The sequence below is a fragment of the Ostrea edulis genome, chromosome 3 (genome assembly GCF_947568905.1).
Source record: "Ostrea edulis chromosome 3, xbOstEdul1.1, whole genome shotgun sequence".
Taxonomy (NCBI): Eukaryota; Metazoa; Mollusca; class Bivalvia; order Ostreida; family Ostreidae; genus Ostrea; species Ostrea edulis.
In genome coordinates this window covers 30,689,265-30,715,983 of record NC_079166.1, presented here as the reverse complement: position 1 = coordinate 30,715,983, position 26,719 = coordinate 30,689,265, and the positions used below count along the sequence as shown (strand labels likewise).

The 26,719-nt window shown below is 34.3% G+C and overlaps 1 protein-coding gene across 1 annotated transcript in view; it reads left to right on the top strand.

Annotated features, from left to right (window-relative positions):
- Positions 1 to 22,784, top strand: part of LOC125674936 (uncharacterized) — a 224,920-nt gene extending 202,136 nt beyond the window's left edge. The window contains exons 12-17 of the mRNA XM_056160865.1: positions 13,957 to 14,046; positions 15,949 to 16,050; positions 21,051 to 21,150; positions 21,236 to 21,377; positions 21,845 to 21,929; positions 22,217 to 22,784. Of these exons, the coding sequence (XP_056016840.1) occupies positions 13,957 to 14,046; positions 15,949 to 16,050; positions 21,051 to 21,150; positions 21,236 to 21,377; positions 21,845 to 21,929; positions 22,217 to 22,234 (537 nt within the window). The 3' untranslated portion in view covers positions 22,235 to 22,784. The remainder of the gene's footprint in view (positions 1 to 13,956; positions 14,047 to 15,948; positions 16,051 to 21,050; positions 21,151 to 21,235; positions 21,378 to 21,844; positions 21,930 to 22,216) is intronic.
- Positions 22,785 to 26,719: the final 3,935 nt, after the last annotated feature.

Genomic DNA, 26,719 nt, shown 5'->3' with positions numbered 1-26,719 from the left:
TAAAGAAAATGAATATCATATGTATGTGTGTGTATCTATTGATGATTTTTACATATGTTTATGTTTCACTTGTGTATGCACAGTGTATACACACGTGCTCAATTAGTTTTAAACTAATTGTGCTATCCTGTTTAACCCCTTCTCTACCGTACCGGTCAATTTGACCGGTGGCGCGTAAAAACAGGGCAACGCAAAAGGAGTGCCTCTAAATTTTTGTAAACTACGGTCGGTCATAAGATATATGATCTATATATCATATTTTTGGAAATGTTCTCTATGTTTTGACTATGTAAAAATCAATAAAGTAAGTAAAGCCATTAGATTAAAAAAAGCATTTAAAGTGAAGGATGGCTTCGTCTAAATATGACGCAACGCTTTTTCGCAAGGTCATTTTCCCCCTCGATATGATTTTTTAAATTTTCCTTATGAATTCAATATTTTTTTATATTTTTGAAATGCATATATTCCCTGCTTTCAGAAGATATAAAAATTATTTTTAATGCCTGGCAAAGTTATAAGAAAATAACAATTTTTTGCACATGTACGTTTTCTTACGATTTTATTTTTCAATGTTTAAACATATCGGCGTTTTACTTATATTTATATATATATATATATTGGCACACTGATTTTGACTGCAGATGACTCCGTTTAACTTATCAGGATATAGGGCTCACGGCGGGTGTGACCGGTCAACAGGGGATGCTTACTCCTCCTAGGCACCTGATCCCACCTCTGGTGTGTCCAGGGGTCCGTGTTTGCCCAACTATCTATTTTGTATTGCTTGTAGGAGTTATGAGATTGATCACTGTTCGTTATCTTCACCTTGCATATGGAAATAGGGAAAAGTAAATACAGCCTGTAAAAGTAGAGGAAATTTTAATTTTGATGGGCCCTTATTCGTGTTATAATTCTCGGTAGTTTTCATATTACGATAAAATGAAATTGGGACATGCTGAGCTGTTTTCTTTAAATTTAGCGACAAAACGTCGTCGCTATAAAAGCGATCGACGCGCGTCGCACGAAAACTATAAAAATTTTATTGTCCTCTTTTAGTAAATTCAGTACATTTTGATACACTAAAACAATATACACATATGTATGAAATAATCAGGCAGGTATTCTCTGCTTTTTTAAAAAAAAAGAGAGCATAAAACCAATATTGGTATATAACAGTTACACAACCTACATGTAACTTCATAAAATACCTATTGAGAATGTTACATCGGCAGAGTAAATTTTAAAAAAGAAAGAAAGATAAATAAAATACCTCAAATTCAAATATAAACATTATATTTGTTCGGAATAGTAATAATTTCCCCTGCCAAACAAATAAAACTAAAAAGAAGTTCGCATACAGCCTATAGGCCTATACTTTCATTTTTCCGTGATCGGGATCGCGGGCCCTGCGGGGTTTTCTGAAAGTGTACACGGGGAACACACGTGTTTCCGTTTCAACGAAAACAACACAGCTTCACTGTAACTGTCACAGCGAAGGCTTGTATTTTACATCTTTAAAACGTTAACGACCTGATGTCAGAAGAAGATGCCCTGGATCGCCTGTTGCAGGATGACCCAAACGATCATGCATTCAGTATAAACATGTACATGTAAGTTGATGTAGCCACATAGGACGACTGCATTTTTTTTTTTTGCGGTTTTGTTATGTTATGAAAATTTCACGATTAATCAACGCGATTTGATGTCATAATTTGTCGTTTCATGAAAAAAAATATTTATATTTTATGATATCCAAACCAAGTGAATAACATCCAATTGTTTATTAAGATCTCATTTCATTTAATCTGTCCTGGTCCGGCATTAATCCGTCTGTTTAACACCCCCCTTTTTCCAGAATTCTCTCCTTACCTGACGCTCGAGCGTAATAAGGGGGTGGATTTAGTGTACAATGAGAAGGGGGATGGGGGTGGTTTTAATCAGACTGGGCATTCATGGCCGCTGGTGAGAGGGTTATTTTCCAGAATTTTTCCATGTTTATTAAAAATTATCTTTCTATGAAAAGAAAACACAATCTGCTAGGAAAACACATATTACGTCATTGTAATGATATAATTTATTATCATAATTTGAATTATTTTCTTCATATTGTAACAGAAATATAAACGAAATGTGTGTTTGGACCGAAATGGAGGGTGGAGGGGGGGGGGGGGGGTTACATGTACGTAACATCAATCAAAGTCTGATTATGACAGGTTAATGAAAAATCATATAGATTTTCTCTTTTATCCAAATGCATGTATTTTATATACACTGAGTAGCTTATGACCATAAATTACGTCATGTATTCCATACATGCTGGTACAACTGGTATGCTATGAGCTATGATCTTGGCTAGATTTTCTCTAATTTCGACTAAATCCACACCCCATCAGAGTACCATGCAAAGGGATCTAGACACTGTGTACCATGAAGAACCAGTTCAATTCTACTTTTGTATCTGGGGTCACATACTTTCCCTCAGAGTTGCAGTATTTTCGCTGGACCCTGTAGGTTTTAACCTGAATTTCTTCAGTACCCCCCCCCCCCCCCAATGTATATGCCAGGCATAATGCTGACACCTACATCATGCATATCTTTTTTTCATTACGCACTCTGCTACACTCGCAATGTATAATAAAATATTCCATTCATTTCTAACACATGTACGTACGCAATCCCCTACCAAATGTCACTTCAAATACAGGACATCTCTATCTTTAAATAAATTTGAGCTGTACTTAAGGATATGCGGGACGATGATCACGTGATGGTTGCAAATTTATTATAAATTTAGAACCGGACGCAGCGTAGTTAAGCTTCCCGAGAAAAATCACAATACTGTACAGACACACTATACGACGTCATAATAAAAAAGTACGTCACGACGTTGCATCGCGGGGAAAATGTCATCATATTTTGTTGTAATTTGCTACCGCTGTCAAGTGTTTTGTGTCAATCTGTTTGAATTCTTGTCAAATGATAATTTTCATTTTATTTCATAGTGATTACAAGTCTCTTTTTCATATATATACATTGCATATATTATATATATATATAGTATGCGCCACAATAATTTTGATAGTATAGCCTACAACTCACCGAAATCGCTCCTACATGCACATGCAATTTGCATCTCTAGGCATTTACAAAAAGAAAGTCAACCGTCTGTAAACAATGACTCAGTGCAAGTGTAAGATGATGATCGTTTGTTGATATTTACAATAGTAGTGTGAAACTAGAACTGGGCACACATTTCTCCGAATCTTGCTTGGGAAACGTACAAACTATTCAGGTGCTTTTATAATCGATCCTTGTTTGCGAAAAATACCCCCCTCCCCTCCTCCTTATGACGACAATCGTTACTTTTGGTCAAAAATTAACGTCCATACTAGGAATGTTTAATTTTTGCAAACATTTTCATGTAAATATAAGTACGCTTTATCTCTGAAACTATGTCATATTCCAAATTATTTTTACTAACTTTACGAAACACTGCTGCGGAAATTGTAACTAATTTAAAAAATATGACACACGTCGGAATTTATGCGAGAAGCAGACATGTGAAAAAGAAAAAGGTGCAAAGTCACAACATGTGCGATACATAATACCTTGAAAAATAGCATGGAGACGATCGAGTCAAGCGACACTAGCTACCATGGCCACGGAAATGCTGTTGATCTAGTAAAGGAAGTAGTAGCTCATATTGACGTTAACTAGACCTAACCCGTGCTTTGAAAGAAGACGTATTGTGTAGAGCTAGACTAGACGTTTTGTTCGAAGCCATGTTTAATAGATACATGTATATTTTAAAAAAAAATTAATTTGTTTCCATTAACTCAATTTTTGTTCCATAATTATGAAAATTCTAAATATTTCAATATGTTCAAAACAAATATAGTTTCCAAAACAGGCACGAATAATTAGGCTGCCCCCCCCCTCCTTTGATAATGAGCTTTTTTTTTAATTCTGTAGTGCAAATAAATTGAGACTGTCCCATCCCCCATTACTTTTAACAGTAGTTGTACATGTGTACATGAAAAGAATATAACCTTGAAAGTTATTAATAACAAATATCTCGCCAAGCCTAACCCCAAGTGAACATATCAATGTATAACTTCAAGGACGCCTACCTCAAAATCAAGATTAGCTTCACCCCTTCATATTTCTACAGGAAGTTGGGTATATGAATAGCTTTTAATTGCAGTGTTTGCAAAAAAATTCATTGACAAGTTTTTGAGCAGTGCTTCATTTAGCATCTGGACTTCCCTGTTTTTGAGAACCAATTTCGACCCCAAATCCTTAAATTTTCCCAATTTCTTATTATATGGTTATGTTTAAGCATTTTATTATTATATATTTTATATTTTACATATATTCTAAAAATCATTGTAAAAGATATAGATAAAAATTCCATCAAATTATTTTTTTGAATTGAAAATCGGAATAATCTTGTAAAATTCACAATTTTCGAAAAGGGGGGTAATTCAAAGCTTATTATCTCCCTTGTATACCTAGAAAGTGGCCATGAAATTTATACACATTGTACAAGACATCCTGATGGTGCTTCATGAAAAAAAGAAAAAATATTCATTGGCGAGTTATTTTTGGTCACATCGTCCCGCATGTCCTTAAGTGCAAAACTGTCCCTTGCTACCATGAAACTTATATTTTGCTTTAAAACATAAACCAACAATTCTTAATTCTAATTTCTTTTCATTTTTAAAAAGGGTATTGACATCCCAATATTTAGTGGGAAGTTCCCAGGTATCGTCCGCTAGTGACAGTCTGCTGGCAAATCCAGGCATGCGATGGAAGGATGCTGATGTGAAGGACACAGGGAAACCTGCTCATTCAGAGTGTCAACCTGACATTCAGTTGGTATGACTGTTTGAGGTTGAATATAGGGTTAAATCTGCATATATTTGGTTAACAATAAATAATAATAAATAAATCCAGATAATACATTTACAAATGGAATCATGGCGTCATGATACACTGAAATGCGTTTTTTACTGCATTACTAGGTATCACATACATACAAAAAGAGACCAAAAAAAAAAAAACACCGGAAAATCATTATTCTGTTTCTAATTACAAGGTATGACAAGTTTTCTAAATGCTGACAAATAAGGTAAGGTGGCCAATACTGATTTTATTTGCAATTTCCTTTCAGATATGGGACCCGATTATTCAGAAAACTGCAGATTTTATGAAGCTGTTTTTCCATTTGTATTGTCACCAACCATTATGCTGAGATGGTCATATCTCGGGGGAAGGATTGTCATTATGCTTCACAAGGAAGTCCTCATCCTCTCACTGAAGAGGAATTGTACAGGTATTACTAGTTTTCAAGTACCGATATTGTGACAGTGATTTCCAGTTTAAAACGAATAATAAAATGCCTAATAAAAAGATTATCTTTACGAAAATTAATCTTGCTGTGCGTCTAACACATTTATTAGATGTGTACTACAATTACCTCTGATAAAATTTCATAAGTAATTAAATGCATCCTAGTAATTTTCAGAGGGCCTTGACAATTGCAAACATTTACAGATCCAATTGAGCATTCAAAAGCTCTGACAATACATTAATATTTAGGGCTAAGTATTAAGAAATTCTTTTTTTTTTTTCTTCAGATTTTTGTTTTAATATTGCAATATTTATTCTATTTAGTGGAACCTAATGGCAAAACGTCATATTATTAGAAAATGATGGATATGTACAATGTATATAAAGTACAAAGTTGCCATTTTATGACCTTTGACCTTAATTCTCTTCACCATATTTTTTGTTAAAAACCTTTTAAAATGATTAAGATTTATTTAAAGATTATATTTTTAAAATAATGTGACATTTACTAATCAGCATTCAATGTAATTATATTTGAATTGTGTTTAATGTATGTAGAAAGGCAAATCATGGTCACAATTGTACTATAAGTGTTGTTACTTAGCAACCAAAAATATTTGTTTGTCAATAAAATTGATTTATTTGATTGTGATGCTTTTGTAGTATTTTCCAAGGCATATCAGCTAATACATTTAGAATTTCCTATTTTTGACTCTAATCCAGTGAGAAGGGTCGTAATATATATATGTCAGAGAAAAAAAATTGCAAAAATGTGCACTTATATGACCTTTGACCCCGTAGACCTCTTTGAGGTCATGGAATACCTTGACAAACTTTATAAGAAATTATTCCCTGTACAATTCCTAACAAAATTATATGTCATATGCCTATCCCAAATTGTGATACATGCATATTTTATTCGATGTAAAGATATTGTCATTTAGTCTTTAAAAACCTCTAAAATGTGCCGGTAGAGAAAGGGTTAAATAAAGGACATTATTAGCATTATTATAGTCTCTTTCAACTTAGCCACTCTACCCGCAACAATCAAAAATGTTCCTCAGGACATTACACTAGAATCTACTCCTGAAATAGGAATTACCCGATGACACGATAGAGTGTTATACACTCTTGTTGAGTTATAACCTGAACAATAATAACAAATTATTGATATTATATCAAAATGCATAAACATGATTAAAATATGGGTGTATGAACATGTAAAAATATATTGCTTTTGTAAAAATATCAGAACATTATACTGAATATCAGAATGTATATACACATAACCACATGAATTATTTAGCATTAAAATTTCTTTCTTTTTAATTTATGAACGAAAACAGTTTATTTTATATATCTTTATACATGTATTTAAACATGTATGTAAAATGCACTTTAGCATGTTTAGTGGAGATAGGTTCCCAGATGTTGACATTACTGTGGTAGTAACGTACACATAGAAAGTAAGTAGTTTTATTCAGAACATTGGGAAAAATTGTAGTGGAAGGATTGAATAACCAAAAAAAATTTAAATCTGCGAGACATTACAGTTTCTGTTTCATCCAATATATCTTTGATTTTTATACTTCTATTCATGTATTTCAGTTTTATAATTAATAAAACTGGTATTTCAGACTTGAAACTAGTTTAAATATCAATAAATTCACCAATTACAGATAGTCTTACTTGTCACTAATAACGAGTGTACTATGGCATTCACTCTTCCTGAATCGATTTCTACTTGTCTAGGACGAGTACTTGTTTGCATGGTTGCCTGGTCACAGGAAGAATATTCTCTCTACTTCTGGGTCTGTGTACATGCAAATGAGTTAATTCAGTGTTTATTATATTACAATTTTACAATGGAATACTTGTATGATTGTGCAAGAAAAATCTTTTAATTCATATACAATATTTTCACAAGAGTCGCAGACTCATAAATGATATTAATGTACTAGATATTCACAATTACTATTTAACTCATCTTGTACATTATATTAGACAAATGCTGCATATTTAGTGAAGTTTAAGGTGTTTCAAAAAGGTGGTATTTAACTTTGGATTAAACCAAAATAAAATATGTGTGTTTCCTATTTCACTCTTTAAGGAATTAGGAAGGGTAGGTAGATAAACCTTTCCTAATTTTCCTTAGTTTTTGATTTACTTTCAATACAGTTATATACATTACACATACTTCTCACACATTTTGAAGATCAATAGTAGTAAAATGTACATCAGAGAAACTCGAATGCACAGAGATAGAAATTTCAAATTGAGGATTATTTTCTTTTTCATACATGTATACATCTCCACACGTCAAGGGTTATTGATTTGTTACCTCGCACTAACCCTTGATATCAGTGACTATTAAAACGTTGGTCTAGTTCTGATTGGTTTCACAAAAAAGTGGGAACCAGTGAGAATGCGGTCATATTTCTAACAAAGCGAAGCGAGGGATTCAAATAAGAACACGTGCATTGATACCCACAGTTATGGCTATTTCAATCGGTTCAGGAATATTATCTTAACACAAAGGTTTCCAAACTTGATCTACTATAAGTAAACGTAATTAGTGGTGTAGGTATTACAATTGCGTGTGTTTATCAATACTGCAATATGAGATCGCGTCGTTTGTATCCATGTACACCATAACAAGATGCAGTGACTTCATTGGATGTTTTATTTATAGTAGATTCGGTAATGGTCTACTGAGCCCAACTTTTATATAGCGACTGATGTCAAGGGTTAGTGTGTGGTAACGAATCAATAACCCTTGACTTGTGAAGATGACATGCATATCATCCAAAAATATTTAGGGTCGGGAGCGAAAAGGGAAACCGGAAGCACACATTTTATTGTGGCCTTACTGTAGTGCTGCAAGATTTTGGGTATGATAAATCGCTAATTAAGTTTCAAAAATATTATTTTCCATGTTTCAGGTCATACAGAATTTTCCAAGAGAAAAGGAACACAGAAGAGTTACTGTTTTGCTCAATCAACACCGTGAATTTACTGATCAAGAGTCAGAAGATACTTACAGACAATAACAGTTCTGCATGTCGTTCTACAGGAAGCACAGATAATAGTACTCAACAATATTATCCTTGCAAGAAGGCGAAGAAAACGAACAGTGATCAATTTAAAAACTCTCATAAGCCTCATCAGGCAAGAATGTTGTATGATTGAAAAAAATTGAAATCATCAAAATTGGTACCATATAAGTTTTACATTCTTACAAGTCAAATTGAAGATGAAGTATGGACACAGCAGCCGATATGTATATCTCCAAATATGAGAGTATTTCTCATGATCTGCCGATATAAACATTCTTTTCAAGAATTGCTGAAAGTGGAATTCACCAATAACTAGCAGGCATTGAAATGCAGAAAACAAAGGTCACACGGTTCTCCATTAAGTGGTTATATTGCCTCATATTTGTCCAAAAAACCTAAGAGTGTCATTGAACCACCTGAAGCAAAATAAAAATTGTTGTCTGAAATATGTTTGTTTCTGCTATATAATCAAATGATTATGTTGAGCAAATAAGTAATATGGTCAATGATGTGTTTACTTCTGTAATTGTTTAATAAGTATGCATACATGTTGCATGTAATTATGAAACGTATTAGGAACTATATTTCAATCTACAGAATGGTGCAATTTTTAAAAACGTTATGCATACATACATTGAATATCTCAAGTTTATATATACTAGAAAAAAATTACTTGACTGAATTAAATTAGGAACCTTTTCAGTAGTCAGAAAAGTGAATTTGTAATCTGAAATTCTAATCTGATGATTATCTAGGTATTGGTGTATGTGTATTGCTGAATTAGATGCATTCTATGATTCTTTTAGAGATGACCTTTTTGCACTTCTCTACAAACTAAAACAGAGAAATTTTAGGAAATTTCATGAAAAAAAAATCAAATTGTTTTACAATTTTATTAATGGTTTTATAACAACACATTTACATGTAGTTTTTCCAGAATTTTGAAAGGTACACTTGGTAGAGAGAATGGTATATGTTAGAAATTGCATTTTAATGTGGACCCCCACTTTCTTTTTCTGATGAATTGATTTGCTCTTTATCATGATCTGACTGAAATTCAAATTGTATGTTTCTTTTAAAATGTATATTTATGAACAACCACATATATATGTTTTGATATTTTCATGTTTTTTAATTGATTGTATGTATAACACTGCACATGCTCTAAAAACTTTGACATTTTGTCATAAAAATATATCATATATTCATGCAATAAAAAATACTATGAAATACATTTGCCGTCAACAGTTTTTTAATATATTTTGTATACAGCAGATTTGTTAATAATAATCAAATGCTTTTTTAAATTTTAAGTTTCCACTATGACTGTAGGGTTATTTTAAAAGTTGTAAAATTTGCATATTTTTCAGTATGTGAAAATATGTCATTTTCATGACCTTTTTGCACTTTAACAGGATGGATGTCAGCCATATTGACTGTTATTGCGAGAAGTGCTTATATGATGTAGTAATTTGCAAAATAAAATATATCAACAGTTATTTAAGATTTCATTTGATTTATCCCCAAAGTTGAAAAGAAACAGTAAAATTTTACTGAAAATCTTGTTACAGAAGGTCTAGTTTTAGAAACAGGTCTACCACCTTTAACCAGTAGAATAATTGGGATAAAAAAATTCAGAATTTCAATTCATTCATATTAGATATTACTGACAAAGTTTGAATCTAAACAGAGAATTTTGCTACTGGACCATGTTGCATGCTTTTCTCTGAGACATCCTCTTACATGTAAGTGCACATCAAAACGACACAAATTCATTTCAAAATTAAGGATTATCTCCCTCATGCATATCTCTTATCCTTAGACGAATTTGACTCCAGTTTTTGGCATTCTGGTTTTACCTAAAATAGCTCTTACAAGTTAATTATTTCGGATTTCAAAACTTTCGGTTGAACATCACTGAAGAGACATTATTTGTTAAAATGCGCATCTGGTGCATCAAAATTGGTACCATATATAAATTGTACATGATGGAGTACCTACATTTTGTTAGTTGACACTAAATCGGCATTGCCCGAAATTTATCTGCATATCTATCATTATAAAAGAGGGAATCGATGTTAACTTTCTACCAACTTTTTGCATGACCATGTTTGATCATCATTTTCAGTAAATCGTAACGGTCTGTGGTATTTGTCGAATATTACAATTGAAATATGCACGATGAACTGGCAATATGTGCGGAACGATGAGCTTAGTGTGTAAACAAGCCTATGTGTTCTCTCAATCCAGGTGATGTTTTCAACCGTGATAAGCAAAGAAGAACGTCATGTTGAGACATCATGAACCTATGGCACGCATACCATATACAACAAATACACGAATGCACATATATAAAGATGACCATCAATGGGTAGTTTGTATCTTAGTATTCATATTCTACATTTAATCTTAACTCAAACGATAAATAGTTTTGACACTCAAATGAAAAGTGAAAATAACGAATAGTGATCAATCTCATAACTCCTATCAACAATACAAAATAGATAGTTGGACAACCACAGACCCCTGGACACACCAAATGCACAAAATCAACATTATCTACCCTTATATGTTTAGTAAACAAGAGACCATGGGTAAAAAGAAACCGTCCGTGATGAATACGGTGACTCAAGTTGACAAACGAGAAAGTGGCGATAGTAAACAGTGATCAATTGCAAAGCTGCTATAACGAATATAAAATTTAGAGTTGGACAAACACGGAGCCCTGGGTATACCAGATGTGGGATCAGGTGTCTATTAGGAGTAAAAATACCCTGTCGATAGCTCATATCGGCCATCAGACCGGTATCTTGATAAGATGAACGGAGTAATCTGTAGTCGAAATCAGGTTGTAAAGAACGACCTAACGACTTAACAATTGGTATGAAACGCATTAGACATTATTTGATCCAAAGGTGGTTTGTATTGCTAAAGTATAACGTTGAAATTGGTTAATTTAATCAACATTTTACATTGATCCCATTTATACTCTAAGTACCCCTTTGAAAACTGACAATCTTTAATATTATGTACACCTTTTCAAGTATATCTTCAGAATTATGTATATTTTTAAGTGTATCTAATACCATAATGGATGACACGAAAGAGTATAAACTATCATACATATACTACAAAAAGACATGCAATTGGGTTTTCAACAATTGATAGATTAAAGATCAAGCGCTTAAAACTGTTTCGTCAATCAGTAAGGAAGATGGAGACATTATGTTTAGCTCAGTCATTCAAAAATAATACCTACTTTGTTAAAGACAAAGGTACACAGGCACTTGGAATAGCATTATATATAGTTTATATATGTGTAAAACTTATACGGTAACAATTTTGATGCACCAGATGCGCATTTCGACAACTAATGTCTCTTCGGTGATGCTCAACCGAAATGTTTGAAATCCGAAATAACAATGAAGTTTTAGAGCTTATATAACCAAAACCAGCGTGCCAAAAAAGTGGAGTCAAATTCGTCTAAGGATAGCTACAGGGCTGTAGAGACCCTCGAGGACTAACAGTTCACCAGTAGAGAGAGAGAGAGAGAGAGAGAGAGAGAGAGAGAGAGAGAGAGAGAATATTTATGATTGTCTTCAACTCAACATTTAGATATATCAATGATTCCCATTCGGATGTGAACAATTTCTACAACATACCTATAACTACAAAACGGAGAATATCTGACTCAGCCCGAACCTTCTTATATTATCGTACAAATGTTGATTGCAGATCGATGAATACCTACACGAGACATTAGCCCTACTTCGAAATGACAACCTGGCAATATATTGCATCATAATATCATATTATGAGACCGATCAGGTATGTTTTTTTAGTATTGATATGATTGTTAAGAGAAGTATAATCATACAGATGCAAATATAGAAACAGAATATACATGTGTGGAGTGCTCCCTCGGTATATTGCTTTTGTTCAAACCGATTTGGACACTAAAGTGGGGATGACTATATGACGAATTCACTATTTCAGACACCTCACTGAGCAGTCAAAAGAAATTGAATTATGTACATTGACTTGGTTTTCATTCTGTATAAACAATTAGATACATATGTAATCATGAGTTTAATTAAGCAATTACTTGTAATTAACCTGATGAATTGAATACCTTGTCCAGACTATCACACTTCATATTGCTTTCAAAATACAGGTATGATTACTGATAGGTGTTAGGTATTTGACATTATTGAGGGTAAAACCAATAAAATATGACCAATTTGTGTGTGAAAATTAGTGAAAATTATGCGGGGTTGTCATTAAAACGGGGGTGTTGATATGGGGCGAAATAGGATTTGTAAAATATATGATAAAATAATTAGAACGTCGAAAAATAACTGAAAGGGTTTCATGTTCAATCTTCAAGAGGTGTGACATTATTGCTTAGTTACACATTACCCTCAATAATAATTTCACTCCATAATATTAATATATTTAAATATGTAGACGTTCTGTTTGTTATAAACTTTTGTAGCTTAGTTGTAGTTTCAGTTACCTTACTTTCTATGTAAAAATTATATCGTCCTGAAGAAGGGAAACTTTGACAATAATATATATATATATGTCTCTCTCTCTCTCTCTCTCTCTCTCTGTGTGTGTGTGTGTGTGTGTGTGTGTGTGTGTGTGTGTGTGTGTGTGTGTGTGTATCGTTGGATATCAATAGAAGACAAGACAAACTATATATTGTAGTCATGTGATGTAAATCAACTATTGTGGATTCGAAAAATGAAATCTAAAGACCAGCTATTCTGAAAATCAAAGGCAATTGTTGTTTCAATTGATTTGTTAAAAGGAAATATTAATATCCAGTAACCTGTGATTGAAATAATGCTTAGTTAAATACTACTCTGATAATATACACACGAACTGGGAAGTTGATATTAAAAAATAGTAATTGTTCCTTCGCCAAACACCGGGCGTCTAGAAGTAAAAATCATGGGTCTTTTAGATATACATGTAACCTTATAAATGGAGATTCGATATTGTTAAAGACGTTGTCACGTTAACGGATCCGCATGCTACGGTCCTGAGTGCTAAGCTTATGAATCTGTTTTGGCACGTCACATACAGCTGGTAAAGCCTCAAGATGAGTGGTTTTTTATTAGTCGTAAAACAAAGAAACAAAGCATTCTGAATTTAACTACAGATTTCTCTTTTTATCTGATTTTGACATTAGATTCACAGCTCCTGTAATCAGTCAACAAAGGATCCACACTGCTCTTCGCGAACTCCCCTTAGGCGCCTGATCTCACCTCTGGTGTGTTCAAACACCAGTATTTGTCCTTCTCTTAATTCCGAATTAGTTATGGGGATTCATCGCGTTTTACTGATAGAGTTATGCAAAAAAAATACCAAAAAATTAAAAGGAGTCAGAAAAATGATAGGTAAACGAAATGGAAACACGTAAATATCCATGAAAGAGAAGTTGTTTGAAGATACAATTTACTTTGGTGCATTAAGCCATTCGTGATAACTGTTTGATTCTATAGCAAACATTTGATTCAATAATACTATTTTATTTCATTAGACAATGTTGGAGGCAATGTGTGGAATAACCCATGGCAAAGTATTTTTGAGTGACGACATTTTCACGTTCGCTAGAATCTCTGAAATTGAGGTAAGGCGTGTACTTACATTGTTTTAGCTGTGAGTTATTTTTTTTTAAAAAGACGTTGAACGGATACAAACCTTAATTATACTGCAGTAATGCACATCCAATGTGCTGAAATTATTGCACACGTTGTAATTGCAATTACTAATAAAAAAACCTCAAAAACACCATTGTATAATATGTAACACCTTGCTCAATGTAAACTATTTGATATTGTCCCAGATGAAAGGAATAGGCTGAATTTTCTATTTAATACTTCGCTAATATAACTCATACACATTTTCGATTGGCCTTATTTATCTACTGTATGCATTTTGCGTACCTTTTTCACACGTGATCGAAAAAGCAAAACGAAACACATTGTTGTTGTTCAATTTGAACATCGATTCCATTGGTTATAGCTATTGGAATAAGAACCTATCAGATTAAATTCATTATGTTTCATCATGTGACACCAACTAACGCCTGTGAGTTAACGCTAATTATAGAGGTTCTATGTAGATGCAAGTATTGAAATGAAAATATCTATGAAAGCTTAATCAAAACATCAACATATATTCTGAGCCTATTGATTGAGAGAATATATGACCCGCACTCTGTGAGTTTGACTATGATGTCACATTATTACTGCAGAGGAGAACAACAATGTCAGCCAAAAAAAGAAGAAGAAAGAAACTAATTTGTTGGAGAAAATAGACTAGATAAATTGAGACAATATTGATATCATAATAAACATAATTATCCATACAATATCGCTATTGCTCCAAATGCAATAAGTGTTTCGCATCAATAATTCAAATATATCAACAAAAACAACGTTTCTGTAATTGTTTATAAAATACAGATTGTAAGGGTGTTTTATGGGTGTAACTGGTAGACAAGGAATACTTTCTCCTCCTAGGCACTTGATTCCATCTCGGGTATATCTGGCTATCCGTGTTGACCAAACTCTTAATCTAATGCATCAAATTGATACCGTATCCGTTTTACATTACGACCCCTGGGTCGAGGCCTCTGTTGGTGGACTGTTAGTCACCGAAGGTCTCTATAGCCCACTAGTTAAGTACTTCGTTACTAGCTTGAAAATACGGATGTATATTTAATTTCTGTGATAAAATTCTGAAATTCACATTTCAAAATTAAAGATTATATATCTCATGTATAACTCTAATCCTTAGACGAATTTGGCCCCAGTATTTGTACTCTGTTTTTCCTTTTAGTTCTTACAAGTTTAAAACTAATGCACTTGTTAAATGCTGCTGGAATCGTCTGTTAAGGTATCTTTAAATGAAAACTGTAGACAATCATTTCAAATTGTAAAGTATTGTAAAGTGATCCCACCTCTGGTGTGTCCAGGGGTCCGTATTTGCCCAACTATCTATTTTGTATTGCTTATAGGAGTTATGAGATTGATCACTGTTCGTTATCTTCACCTTACATACAGATGGATTTGTGTTTAGATGTTTCATGTTAATTTCTTAACGGAAGCGTTAGGATTTTATCGCTATCTTAATCAACTTTGTGTTTTACAGATATTTTTGTTCGTGAATGTTTGTACCGTAGGGGTAGCGTTCTATGTTTCTTTTTATAGATGTTCCAAGAAGATATAGTTGTGTTGTATCGATAACAGACATACAAAGCGCTTGTTTATCATGCTATCATTATATTGATTATCCTCATGTAAACACCGAAATAGTAGAGTGAGTAACGCCCTTCCTTTGTGTAGGACAATTTTTAAAGACTGTATGCACAGTTTACGTACATGTACCGAGTATGACCTGGCTTAACAAACCCGCATGTTTCTTAACGCTAGTTTGAAATATTTTATCTCTCAGTCCTATTGTTGTGTCTAAAGTAAATTGCCATAACATATATTATGATCAGTGATGTTATGACTTTTCGATTTAGATGTTCGTAGATACTATATACAGGGACTGCCAACGATATAACTGGCATGAAGTATTCGCTTATGTTAGACTAAAAAGAAGTGGAAAAGATATGCTATATTATGTGAGTATTTAATGAAGGGTATCTTTTATGTTAACAATGTTACGCTTTTCTATGCAACTTAAATCTGAATATTCCGTTCTTTCACAAATTGTTTTTGTTGATATGTGAAGGAACAAGAGTGAAAGGGTGAGGAAGCAAAAGGGAATTTTGTTACTTTAAAACTTTGCACTATTCGTCACAAATGGAAATTATATTGTGTATGATTGAATCAAGAAAAAATAAAATGCATGTCTGGTGGTAACAAGGACACACTGTTTTCCTTTCACAAGATTACCTACATTTATCTATGTATATTAGCGGAAAAAAGAAACTGCATTATTTAATAGATGAAAAAATAATGATAAATAACAATAAACAAATTCTATTTTTTGTAATACTGCTAACAAATGTATTCGTTACAACATTTCATAATCCATCAATTTTATCGTTGAATAACGTCAATTTTAGCACACTCGAAAGGCACTGGTATTCGAACTTGAATTAACAAAGTTAATATCGCGTGTGACCATCATTTGCATTCACGCGTGCTTGACAACGGTGCTTCATTGATGCCACTAAAGTGTTCAGAAATGCTTGAGGGATGTTGTTTCAGATGTTGGTTAAAGCCTGGCCTAAATCAGCCAATGTTACGGACTGATTTGGTAAACAGCGTAGACGTCGTTCCATTTCATCCCAGATGTGCTCGATTGGCGATAAATCGGGGGAAACAGGTGGCCAAGGCAAGACATTGGCATTATCTTCAACACAAAAGTTCCTGACTACACGTGCAACATGTGGCCTTGCCTTGTCTTGCTGCAGAGTGATACGATTTTGTTGTCTCTGATGAAGGGTATCAAATGGCGCTGAATGATTCCGTCTCGATAGCGTACGCCGGTGAGATTTCCATTGACAATTTGTAGAGGGGTCCTTCCACGTGCTGTTATTCCACCCTACACCATAACGCTACCTCCACGGAATTGTCGACGTTGCACAACACAAGCGTCCTGGTACCGCTCCCCAACGCGACGATACACTCTACAACGGCCGTCACTGCTATCCAAATAGAATCTGGATTCATCAGTGGACAGAATATTGGCCCAGTCCTGTATTCTGAATTGAAGATGTCGTCTGCACCACGCTAGTCTAGCGATACGATGGCGTTGAAGCAGTATTAGACGTATTGTTCTGATGTTGTGTTCGCGTAGACGATTACTGTACCCACAGTTCTTGAATTGAATGGTTGAAGTCCAAGAATGCTACGAGCACTCACACGTTCTGTCTGGAAACGATTTCTCGTGTGCACAAGTCTAATATGGTTGTCCTGTCAACGCGACGTTACACGAGGACGCCAAGAACGAGGTCGATTCCGAGTGTTATCAGATTGTTGGAAACGTCTCCATAATGACTGGATGGTGTTCCGATGAACTCCAAAGTGTCTTGCTACGATATTGTGTGCCATTCCAACTTGAAGCATTCCAACAGCACGATTACGTTGGTTTTCGCTGAGTCGCGTCAAGAATAAGGGTAAATTTTGTCAAAACTAAAGTGCTTTCCTTAACGAATAGTGCCCAAACAAACCGTTTACACTTCTTACTTCAAACAGTATTGGCCATTAAAACTCGTGCATAAGAACACTTCAATAAACAAAACGTGTTCACTAACCATGAAAAAGTCTGAGTTGGGTACTATCCGATATTGTTAAAAAACATCACCTTTACCGATTGTTTAGATTTTATAGATATAAACAATACATATAGCAGACTAAATTTTATAATGCACAGTTTCTTTTCCCCGCTAGTATACATATCTTTATATCTCAATAAACTTTCCTAATATGAAAATTACATTGATAATTAAGATTTATATTTTATTATCATGGTTAATGTACATGTATATGAAGCGACAATATACAGCCGGTGACGTTTCTATATGAGTGAAAAAAAAATTCCCTGGGAAGAAACCGAAGCGAACTCGTGGCACAATGAAATCTGCTTTACTCTTAATTTTGTATTTTTTTGTAGGAGTTATGAAATCGATCACTGTTTCTTATCTTCGCCTTTATATGATGTAACGTACACTATTTCATCATGGGATCTTGGCTAATTAAACTGTGGATTGATTTTGTGCATGCCTTTTCCCCAAAGCTCAAAAGAAAGCTATGACGTCAGAAAGTAATTGCTTTGAATTAATTTTGAGGGCAGATATAACACTAGAGTTAAATTTTTTGTGCTAGATCATGTGGTATCCAGTCAACAGCAGTTTAACATCCATGTGATCCTTACTCCTCGCTACAACCATATCACTCCAATACTAAGAGAACTACACTGGTTACATGTGCAGTATAGGACACAATATAAGATACTTACTTATACTTACAAAGCCTTACATGATGAGTGCCCAACTTATATCAAACAATTACTAGAGGTATATAAGCCTACCCGAAATCTTAGGTCTATAAAACAATCAGTCACTTTAGTTATTCCAAAAAGTCGAACCGTAGCATACGGAGGTCGGTGTTTCAGAACAATAGCTCCAAAACTGTGGAATGCCCTTCCAAAACATGTAAGGGACTGTAGAACACTGTGTGCATTCAAGAAGTCACTGAAAACACATTTTTTCCATCAAGATTTCCAGGACTAGTTTCTATCATTTCAGTCATTCGTGTAGGTTAGATTCTGTGAAAAACTGTGAAAACTAAAGAATGTGTGTCTTAGCTTTCGAGTACCATTTTGTGATGTTTTAAAAAAGAAAAAAAGAAAAGGGAATTGTATGCTTTAATGTATTATACCTGAGACATTATATGGTGTGTGTGCGTGTATGTATTTCATTATTATTTTAATACGCCCTGAAACTGATGTTTATTCTTATCTAGCATATTTATGGTATCTTGTGTTTTCATGTTTTATATGTACAATGAGGATAGGTACAGCTTTTAATGTTTTATTTATTTTCTATGTATTATGTGTATAACATTCTCTTGTAAGGTATTTATGCATTGTAAAGCACCTTTGAGCGTACATAGTGTATGAAAAGGGTGCAATATAAATATGGTGTTATTATTATTTTATTATTATTAGACACCTGATCCCACCTCTGGTGTATCCAGGGGTTCATGTTTGCCCAACTCTCTATTTTGTATTGCTTATAGGAGTTATAATATTGATCACTGTTTGTTATTTTCACCTTTCACCCACAGTTCCAAAACAGAATACAACATAAAAGACACCAAAGAGTCGTCAAATTCGGCTTCTTACTTAGATATGTTATTGAAAGTGGATATTAACGGCAAACTAACAACTTAACTTTATAACAAACTGAATTAGTTTAGCTTCTCCATCGTTAAAATTCAATATCTATGTAGTAATATTCCATCATTTATATCTCTCAATTGATTCAATACGCAAGAACTTGTTCTGCATATGATCAGTTTTTAAATCGAGGATGACTGCTGACAAACACGTTGATGGTACGGGGATTTCAAAAGCATCATTCAAAGTTAGAATTTCGCAAATTATATGATCGTTATAACGATCTAGTTTGCCAACACAACCTATCTTTGGGTTCAATGTTATCTGGCGTGTTTCATACCGATTGTCAGGCCGTTCTTATAACACTGATTTTGACTACGAGTAACTCCTGATCCAGATGTAGGGCTCAAGGCGGGTGTGACTGGTCGACAGGGATATTCACTCATCCTAGACACATGGTCCTACCTTACATATCCTCAGGGGTTCGTGTCTGTCCAACAATCTATTTTGAATTGCTTATAGGAGTTACGAAATTGATCACTGTTCGTATATTTGTCGTTCATGATACATGTTTACAGAATAGCCACTTGATCAGCATTTTTCTCAAGGGAAATTAAAATTTAACTATTTTCACGTCTCACTACAAACTTTGGTGTTCATATAATGTTTTTCCCACTCTATCTATATATTACCTAAGAATTGATTTATTAAAATATGCCATGAAACTGGAGCACTGTGGCTATAAATCTGCGGCAACCAATCTTTAATGATGCGATGTCTGGCATGCTGCGAACTCTTCACTATTGGGGTTTGTATGCTGTGCAAATGAGGCTTCCTGATTGTTAGACATTTTGATAGTGGGAATAATGTTCACAATTGTTATGTGACCTGTGTCGTTTTTGGCTGATAGTAAGCATTAATGAGGTAGTAGATAGCATCACATTGAACACTATGGCATCTGCGGCTGACTGTGATGCTGAATAAATGCGTCCTTGGTACACTGCTCTGACTAGTGATTACTGATTACGCTGTTTACTGATCAAAACATTGGGGTCACGGCGGGTGTGACCGGATGCATACTCCTCCAAGGCACCTAATCCCAACTTTATTTTGTATTCCTTATAAGAGTTATGGGATCCATCACTGTTCGTTATGTTCATCTTTCAGATACTAGGACACCTGGTGAACTTCGAATGCGGCCAGTAAACTCTGTTAGTGTTTTATTCATTTTCCCAGTTTTAGACAGGAGGCAGTTGCCCACTTACACAATATTATCTTTCCCATTGTCAAAAATTACTCCCAACATCTAACTCTACGTCATTTGAATGACCGATGGACTGCTGTTTTCTGTTTTGGGTCAATGCTCATAATACGAAGGTGGGGGACATCTCCATAGGCCTGCGGTGATGACCATGGAAGGGCACCTGTTACCCATGCAAGAGGTTCCGCTTTGTGGCGATGGGGTGGCCCAGTGGAAATGCGAAGCCAGTGCGCATAGTTCAAGCAGCATCGCAATTGTTGTCGGAGTAAAGTTATTTGCAGCGAACACTACTCTTTAGGGACACCAGCTCCCGATTTTTTCAGGTTTATTTCTAAACCTGCTTACATTGATTTTTGAGTGTTTTTTGTTTGTTTGTTTTTTAACCTTAAGTGGGGGCTAGGCTGTCAGGAATCAGGATGTGTTCACATTTTCTCTTACTACGAATGGTTAAAATAGTGAATTACCGTTACAGAACAGATTGTTTCCTAATCTTCCGGTTTCCATTTTTGTAGGAACTCGCGACGCAGCTTATCGCAAGTGGAAATAGAGCAATGAATTTTGATTTCGCCAAAGCAGCTTTACCAAGATTTTTACAGAGATACCCAGAACGAGGTAAATATTGAACGCAATAAAGATTTACAACAACGCTAAATCCATTTGCAGTTTCATTTATTTCATATTTAACTTCATTTATTAGCAATTTTCGCTTGGTTACGTAAAAGAGAGACTGAAGAGTGGGAATACCTGCCAAATGAAGTAAACAGACTTGTGCGAAATGGATTGCGTAATTTGGAAAATTACAGAATTACGATTTTAACAATACCTTACCAAGACAAAGTGTAAGTATAGTAATATGCATGCATACACTGACCAGTGGTGAATGAAAGGTGACAATAACGAACAGTGATCAATCACATAACTCCTACAAGCAATACAAAATAGATGGTTGGGCAAACACGGACCCCTGGACACTCCAAATGTGGGATCTGACTCTTTCTTGTACAGTATTCGAAATACATTTCTAGGATTGATCACTGTTCAATATTTTCGAAAATACTTTGGGCATTGTGTGATTGTTTTTTTCTGAAATCAGCTACACATACACACACACACACACACACATGCACACACACACACACACACACACACACACACACACACACACACACACACACACACACACACACATATATATATATATATATATATATATATATATTCTATCCATGTATTTTATGAATATGATTTTGTTTGATATTCTATGATTATCTATCTCGTTTGATTATCCATAAATTATTTTTTGCAGACTTCGATTTGATTTTGAGGAGGGTGTTTATTGTGAAGTAAACTCCTCTAATCGTCTTGAATTTAAGATTAGGCGTAAATTCATGGTAAGGCTGTGACTCTTATGTATCAGTGATATTTCAAATAACATATCAATCAATGTCACCAGTTATTAAAGTGGACATTTTACATACCCATGGTCCGTATTTGCTTTGTTCTTAACATGTGTTGTTACGACATTTACGAGATTCTTCCCTTTTTTTCATTTATTAACTTACTTAACCAAATTACATTAGGCATTTATATATATAACTATTGTTTCAGACCTATTATACATGAATGTTTGTTTTTGTCTTTATAAGATTTGTTAAAGTTTCCTTTTTCTCTATTTTAGGGCAATGATTGGGGGTGATTCGCTTGTGACTCGAAAAGCATGTTTCATGCACCAGGGTAACATCTCATGTCAAATATCCTAGCGACCGTTCCAAGTGTGTTCTAGCTCTGTAAGGTATATCTATACCTGAACTTGATATCATGGTTGATGCTTAATAACTAGGTTGTAGTGCATTGACATTGATATAAAGCACGATGGGAAGACGGAGAATATTTGTATCAGTACAGAAACCAATCTATTATTTGATTCCTTTACCTGATCAAGATACAGGGCTCACGGCAGGTGTGTTCTGGCAACACGGGATGCTTACTCTTTATTGTACTTGATACGAACTGTGATTTCGTCGGAGATAGTGGTTGTCCTTCTTGCAAATATGGGATTATGAGATTTATTTCCGTTCATTATCTCCACTTCAATTATATGACATTTAATTTTTTACAATTATATGTTCTTTAAAATATGATCTTACATTGTACTTTGCCTTATTTGTCCATCTTTCTTTTATGCAAAGTGTGGGATTTTCGAACAAACGTATTGCTTTTAAAACACATTACAATAACCTATACATTTCCAACGGCGTATTTGTGTTTTGATTTTACTTTCCTATATATATTCATCATTCCCAAGCCACAACTAGACGCTTTTTTCCTGACCGGGCAAACACGTGTGCTCTTTGAATTGATTGAAATAATGGAATGAATTGGGTATGACTTGATTGATTGATTGTTCTACTTCCTGTCGAGAATTTTTCACTTATTCTGAGAGGACACCAAGTGTAGGTGATTTAGAGCTATGCTTAGCGCTAAAGGCCGTAGTAGTGAGGGTTGTTTATCGTGTCAACGCATGCCGCGAGACCGGAGTTCCGTTTTTAAGGTCATATCTGAAAACCCTCAATGCCGAACGTTTGGCGAAAGGGTAATCGCTACCAATTTTAACGTGTTAGGTTTGACGCGGCTATGACACAAGCGGGCTCGAATTCACGAACTACCGGTTACGAAGCGTACGCTCTACTACTGAGATACCGTGATCGGTGAATGAGGTAGGAGCTTATACGCTCATATTCTGTTAACCATCTGTTAGAACAATTTCTATGTTAAAACACGTAATTCTTTTTCTTTTCAGTATATATTAAATGGATACTTATTTCTTAATGGTTGAAACACTTCAAAATGATGTACATTTCGCTTTGACGATGAAAGGTTTTGTTCCTATTTCGAACATAGTTAAAAATGCACGGAAAGAGAAGATATTATTGCGCAACTAGGTACACCCTCCACAAATAGCTGTGTTGTACATCAATGTACCTCAGTGCATTCGCATCGTATGACGTAACAATAAAAAGTACGTTTCAACGCACAAGTTTATAGTCGCAGTAAAAATATCACACTATTTTCTCTTTATTTACCACGGCTATCAAGTAATAAGCTGTATACATATACAATTTCCAGTCAAGTGATTATGTACTGATCACTAGCCATTGTGGTTCAGTAAATTCTTTATTGTGTACACTATTAATGAAAAGCTGTAACAGAATAGTAACCTCTATTACAATTCAGAAAATGTAGACATTAGACATGACTTAATGGTTTACCAATGAATAATGAAATATAATGAATATGACTGACTGAATTATAAATAAATATCACTTGCTTAATGACACACGGTTGGCAAATAATACACTTAAACTATTTATGATTTACAACGAGAAATTACACACGATAATAAAAATGTATGAAACAAATATGGAACTGAAAATGACAATCTGATAAATCTTACTTTGAAAGTTTGAAAGACTAGATTATGCATGGGTGAAAACATATCAGGAACAGTTTTCTACACCAAAGGTCTTAATAAATTGCATGAATTTTTGTATAAATAGTGACTGCAAATGCAAATTATATAAATAAAAAGAATTTAAACATATGAAAACACAACATATTACTTACACTATGGGACTACATCACTGGGAAGGTGTACGTTTGTACAAGATAAAAACTGTTGAGTGTGCACGGTCTCATTGCAAAACTTTGTAAACAAAGAGTAGAATAATGGGACATAATTCTTACACAAAACGAGTCGTTCATAGAATAATTCGTGTATAGCACTATAGATTATACAATGTATGCTATTTCTCTTTGATGTTTGCTTCAAACTTTCGATATATAGCAGTGGGCCTCCGTGACCGAGTGGTTAGGGCATCGCGCTCAAAATCACATAGTTTCTCACCTCTGGTTGGCGCGGGTTCGAATCCTGCTCAAGGCGGCAAGTGAGAAAGTTTCCCAGTTTACTTTGGGAAGGTCGGTGGTCTCTTCCCAGGAACACTGTACAGTATTGTATCTGGGTTCTCTCTTCCACCAATAAAAACTGTGCGCCACCATACAACTGAAAAATTGTTGAATGTGGCGAAAAACAATAAAAATCAATCAAAGCAATCGATATTTAGCATTACCGAAGGTAATATTCACATTATAGTATTACCTTGAAATCGCCCCTACTTTGGGCGTTTAACGCCTTTTACAATAATAGGCTCATAGACGGTAAACAGTGCGAAAGTTCAAGGACATCCGTGATAGCCAGTAATACATTTTTGTATATAATTTCTGGATATATTTACTCGTTTGAAAGAAGCTGGAAGTAACTTCCTTTATAAGTATGGTATCAAAAGGAATGTGCACAGCCCTGGTAATTCGCTGATGATTGTTAATATGTTGTTAAATTAATAAGATTATGGTATGTTTAGTTTGAATTTACACTTGGTTCCCAACGCTTTTCATTTAACTGGTAACCTTAATAAACCATGATGGCATGATGTTTTTCAAAACTAGCGTTATGCGATCATAAGCTGTTACGTGTCACAAATAATTACCAACGGGAATGTAGGGTAACTCGGTTATAGTCTATGGGTAGTATTTTGTCGGTATTTAACCGTAACAATTGTCAGAGTAGTGAAAATGAGGTGTAATTTTTCGCCAAAATTGTGGAACATTTCAATGTGGAAGTCCTGAATTCAAAAACGTGAGAAAGTCTTCATCATAGTTGGCTGAAATTTAGAAATTGTAAACTTCTTGATACAGTTTAATTATTTGTTTATTTAATCTTGGGTTTATTACAACAGTCGTTTGCTAAATATGCCTCACAGAATAGTTCTTGATTTATTTTATCATGCCTAAAATCAAAGTAAAAATATTCAAAAACGTATTTATACAAAAATATTTTCATATCCATCATATATAGTGGTACATGGAATACTAACAGAGACAATGATTCAGTATATACTAGCTTTGTTCTCTAATATTTTTGTTTAACATTTCATGCACAAAAGTGAGAGGGTTGTTGTCCGTAAAAACAAGAGTTGTATGTACAAAAACAACCAAATGTACATCAAAATGTTGTAAAGCTAAGAATAAAGCCAGACACTCTTTTTCAATTTTGTATTTTTTGGGGGGGGGGGATAAGAACCATATCTATCTACATTGTCACAATGCTCTTGAAACAACGCAACACACATTCCTTTATTAATAGGACCTACAGTAAGTTTAGATTGCTCAACAATTTTGTAGCTGAACGAAGTACGAATGAGAATGTATTTAATTTTACAAAACGATTTGTTACAGTCGTTTGTCTATTCACTTTTACTCCTCTTTTGCAATAAGTTGGTAAATGGATCAACTGTTGAAAACAAATGTGTACAAGATTTTCTGCAAAATCCAGTCATGCCCAAAATTCGAGAATTTTGCAAGACACCACTTTATCTACGATGGTTGTTACATAATATTGACCTACTTTATGATCTAAATACTACACAGCAGCAAGATGAAAGTCACTCGTTGCAAGATTCATGTTTTTGCTTTTTTCAGAATGCCAAAGAACGCACGCATTGTTTGAATATGTTCCAATGGTATGTCACTGTAGGTGATAGCATCATCAATGTAGGCTTCACGTCCTTGAAGGTCACAACAAAGCAAATGAATCATCCCCTTAAAGGTTGCTGGGACATCAATTTGTAAAGAAATAGGTCGTCGGGTGTCATGAATGCAGATATTTCTTTGGCTGTTTAAGTCAATGACACTTTCCAGCAACCTTTCAAGAGGTCAAATCTACTGACAAAATTTGCATTTCCGAATTTATCAATACAGTAATAAATTCTAGCAATCTGGTATACGTAAGACTCTGTTTTTGTGACCGAATTCACTTGTCAGTACATAATATGTAAGTAATATCAGGTTTCGGTACAAAAATACAAGGCGATCTCCAGTTACCTTTAATTGGTTCTATTATGTCATTATCCAGCATGTACTACACCTCTGTTCTTAAGTACTAGTGATGAATCAATACTTATCATTTCCATTAGTGGAACTCTTCAAATTAAAGGCGCGTAAAGTAGTGCTACCGGGACAACATACGTAAACATTACTTAGGCATACGTAATATAAATTATGATATCGAATACATATTATAACCGACTGCAAACCACGACACTGATTAAAATTCTAAAGGCAAATT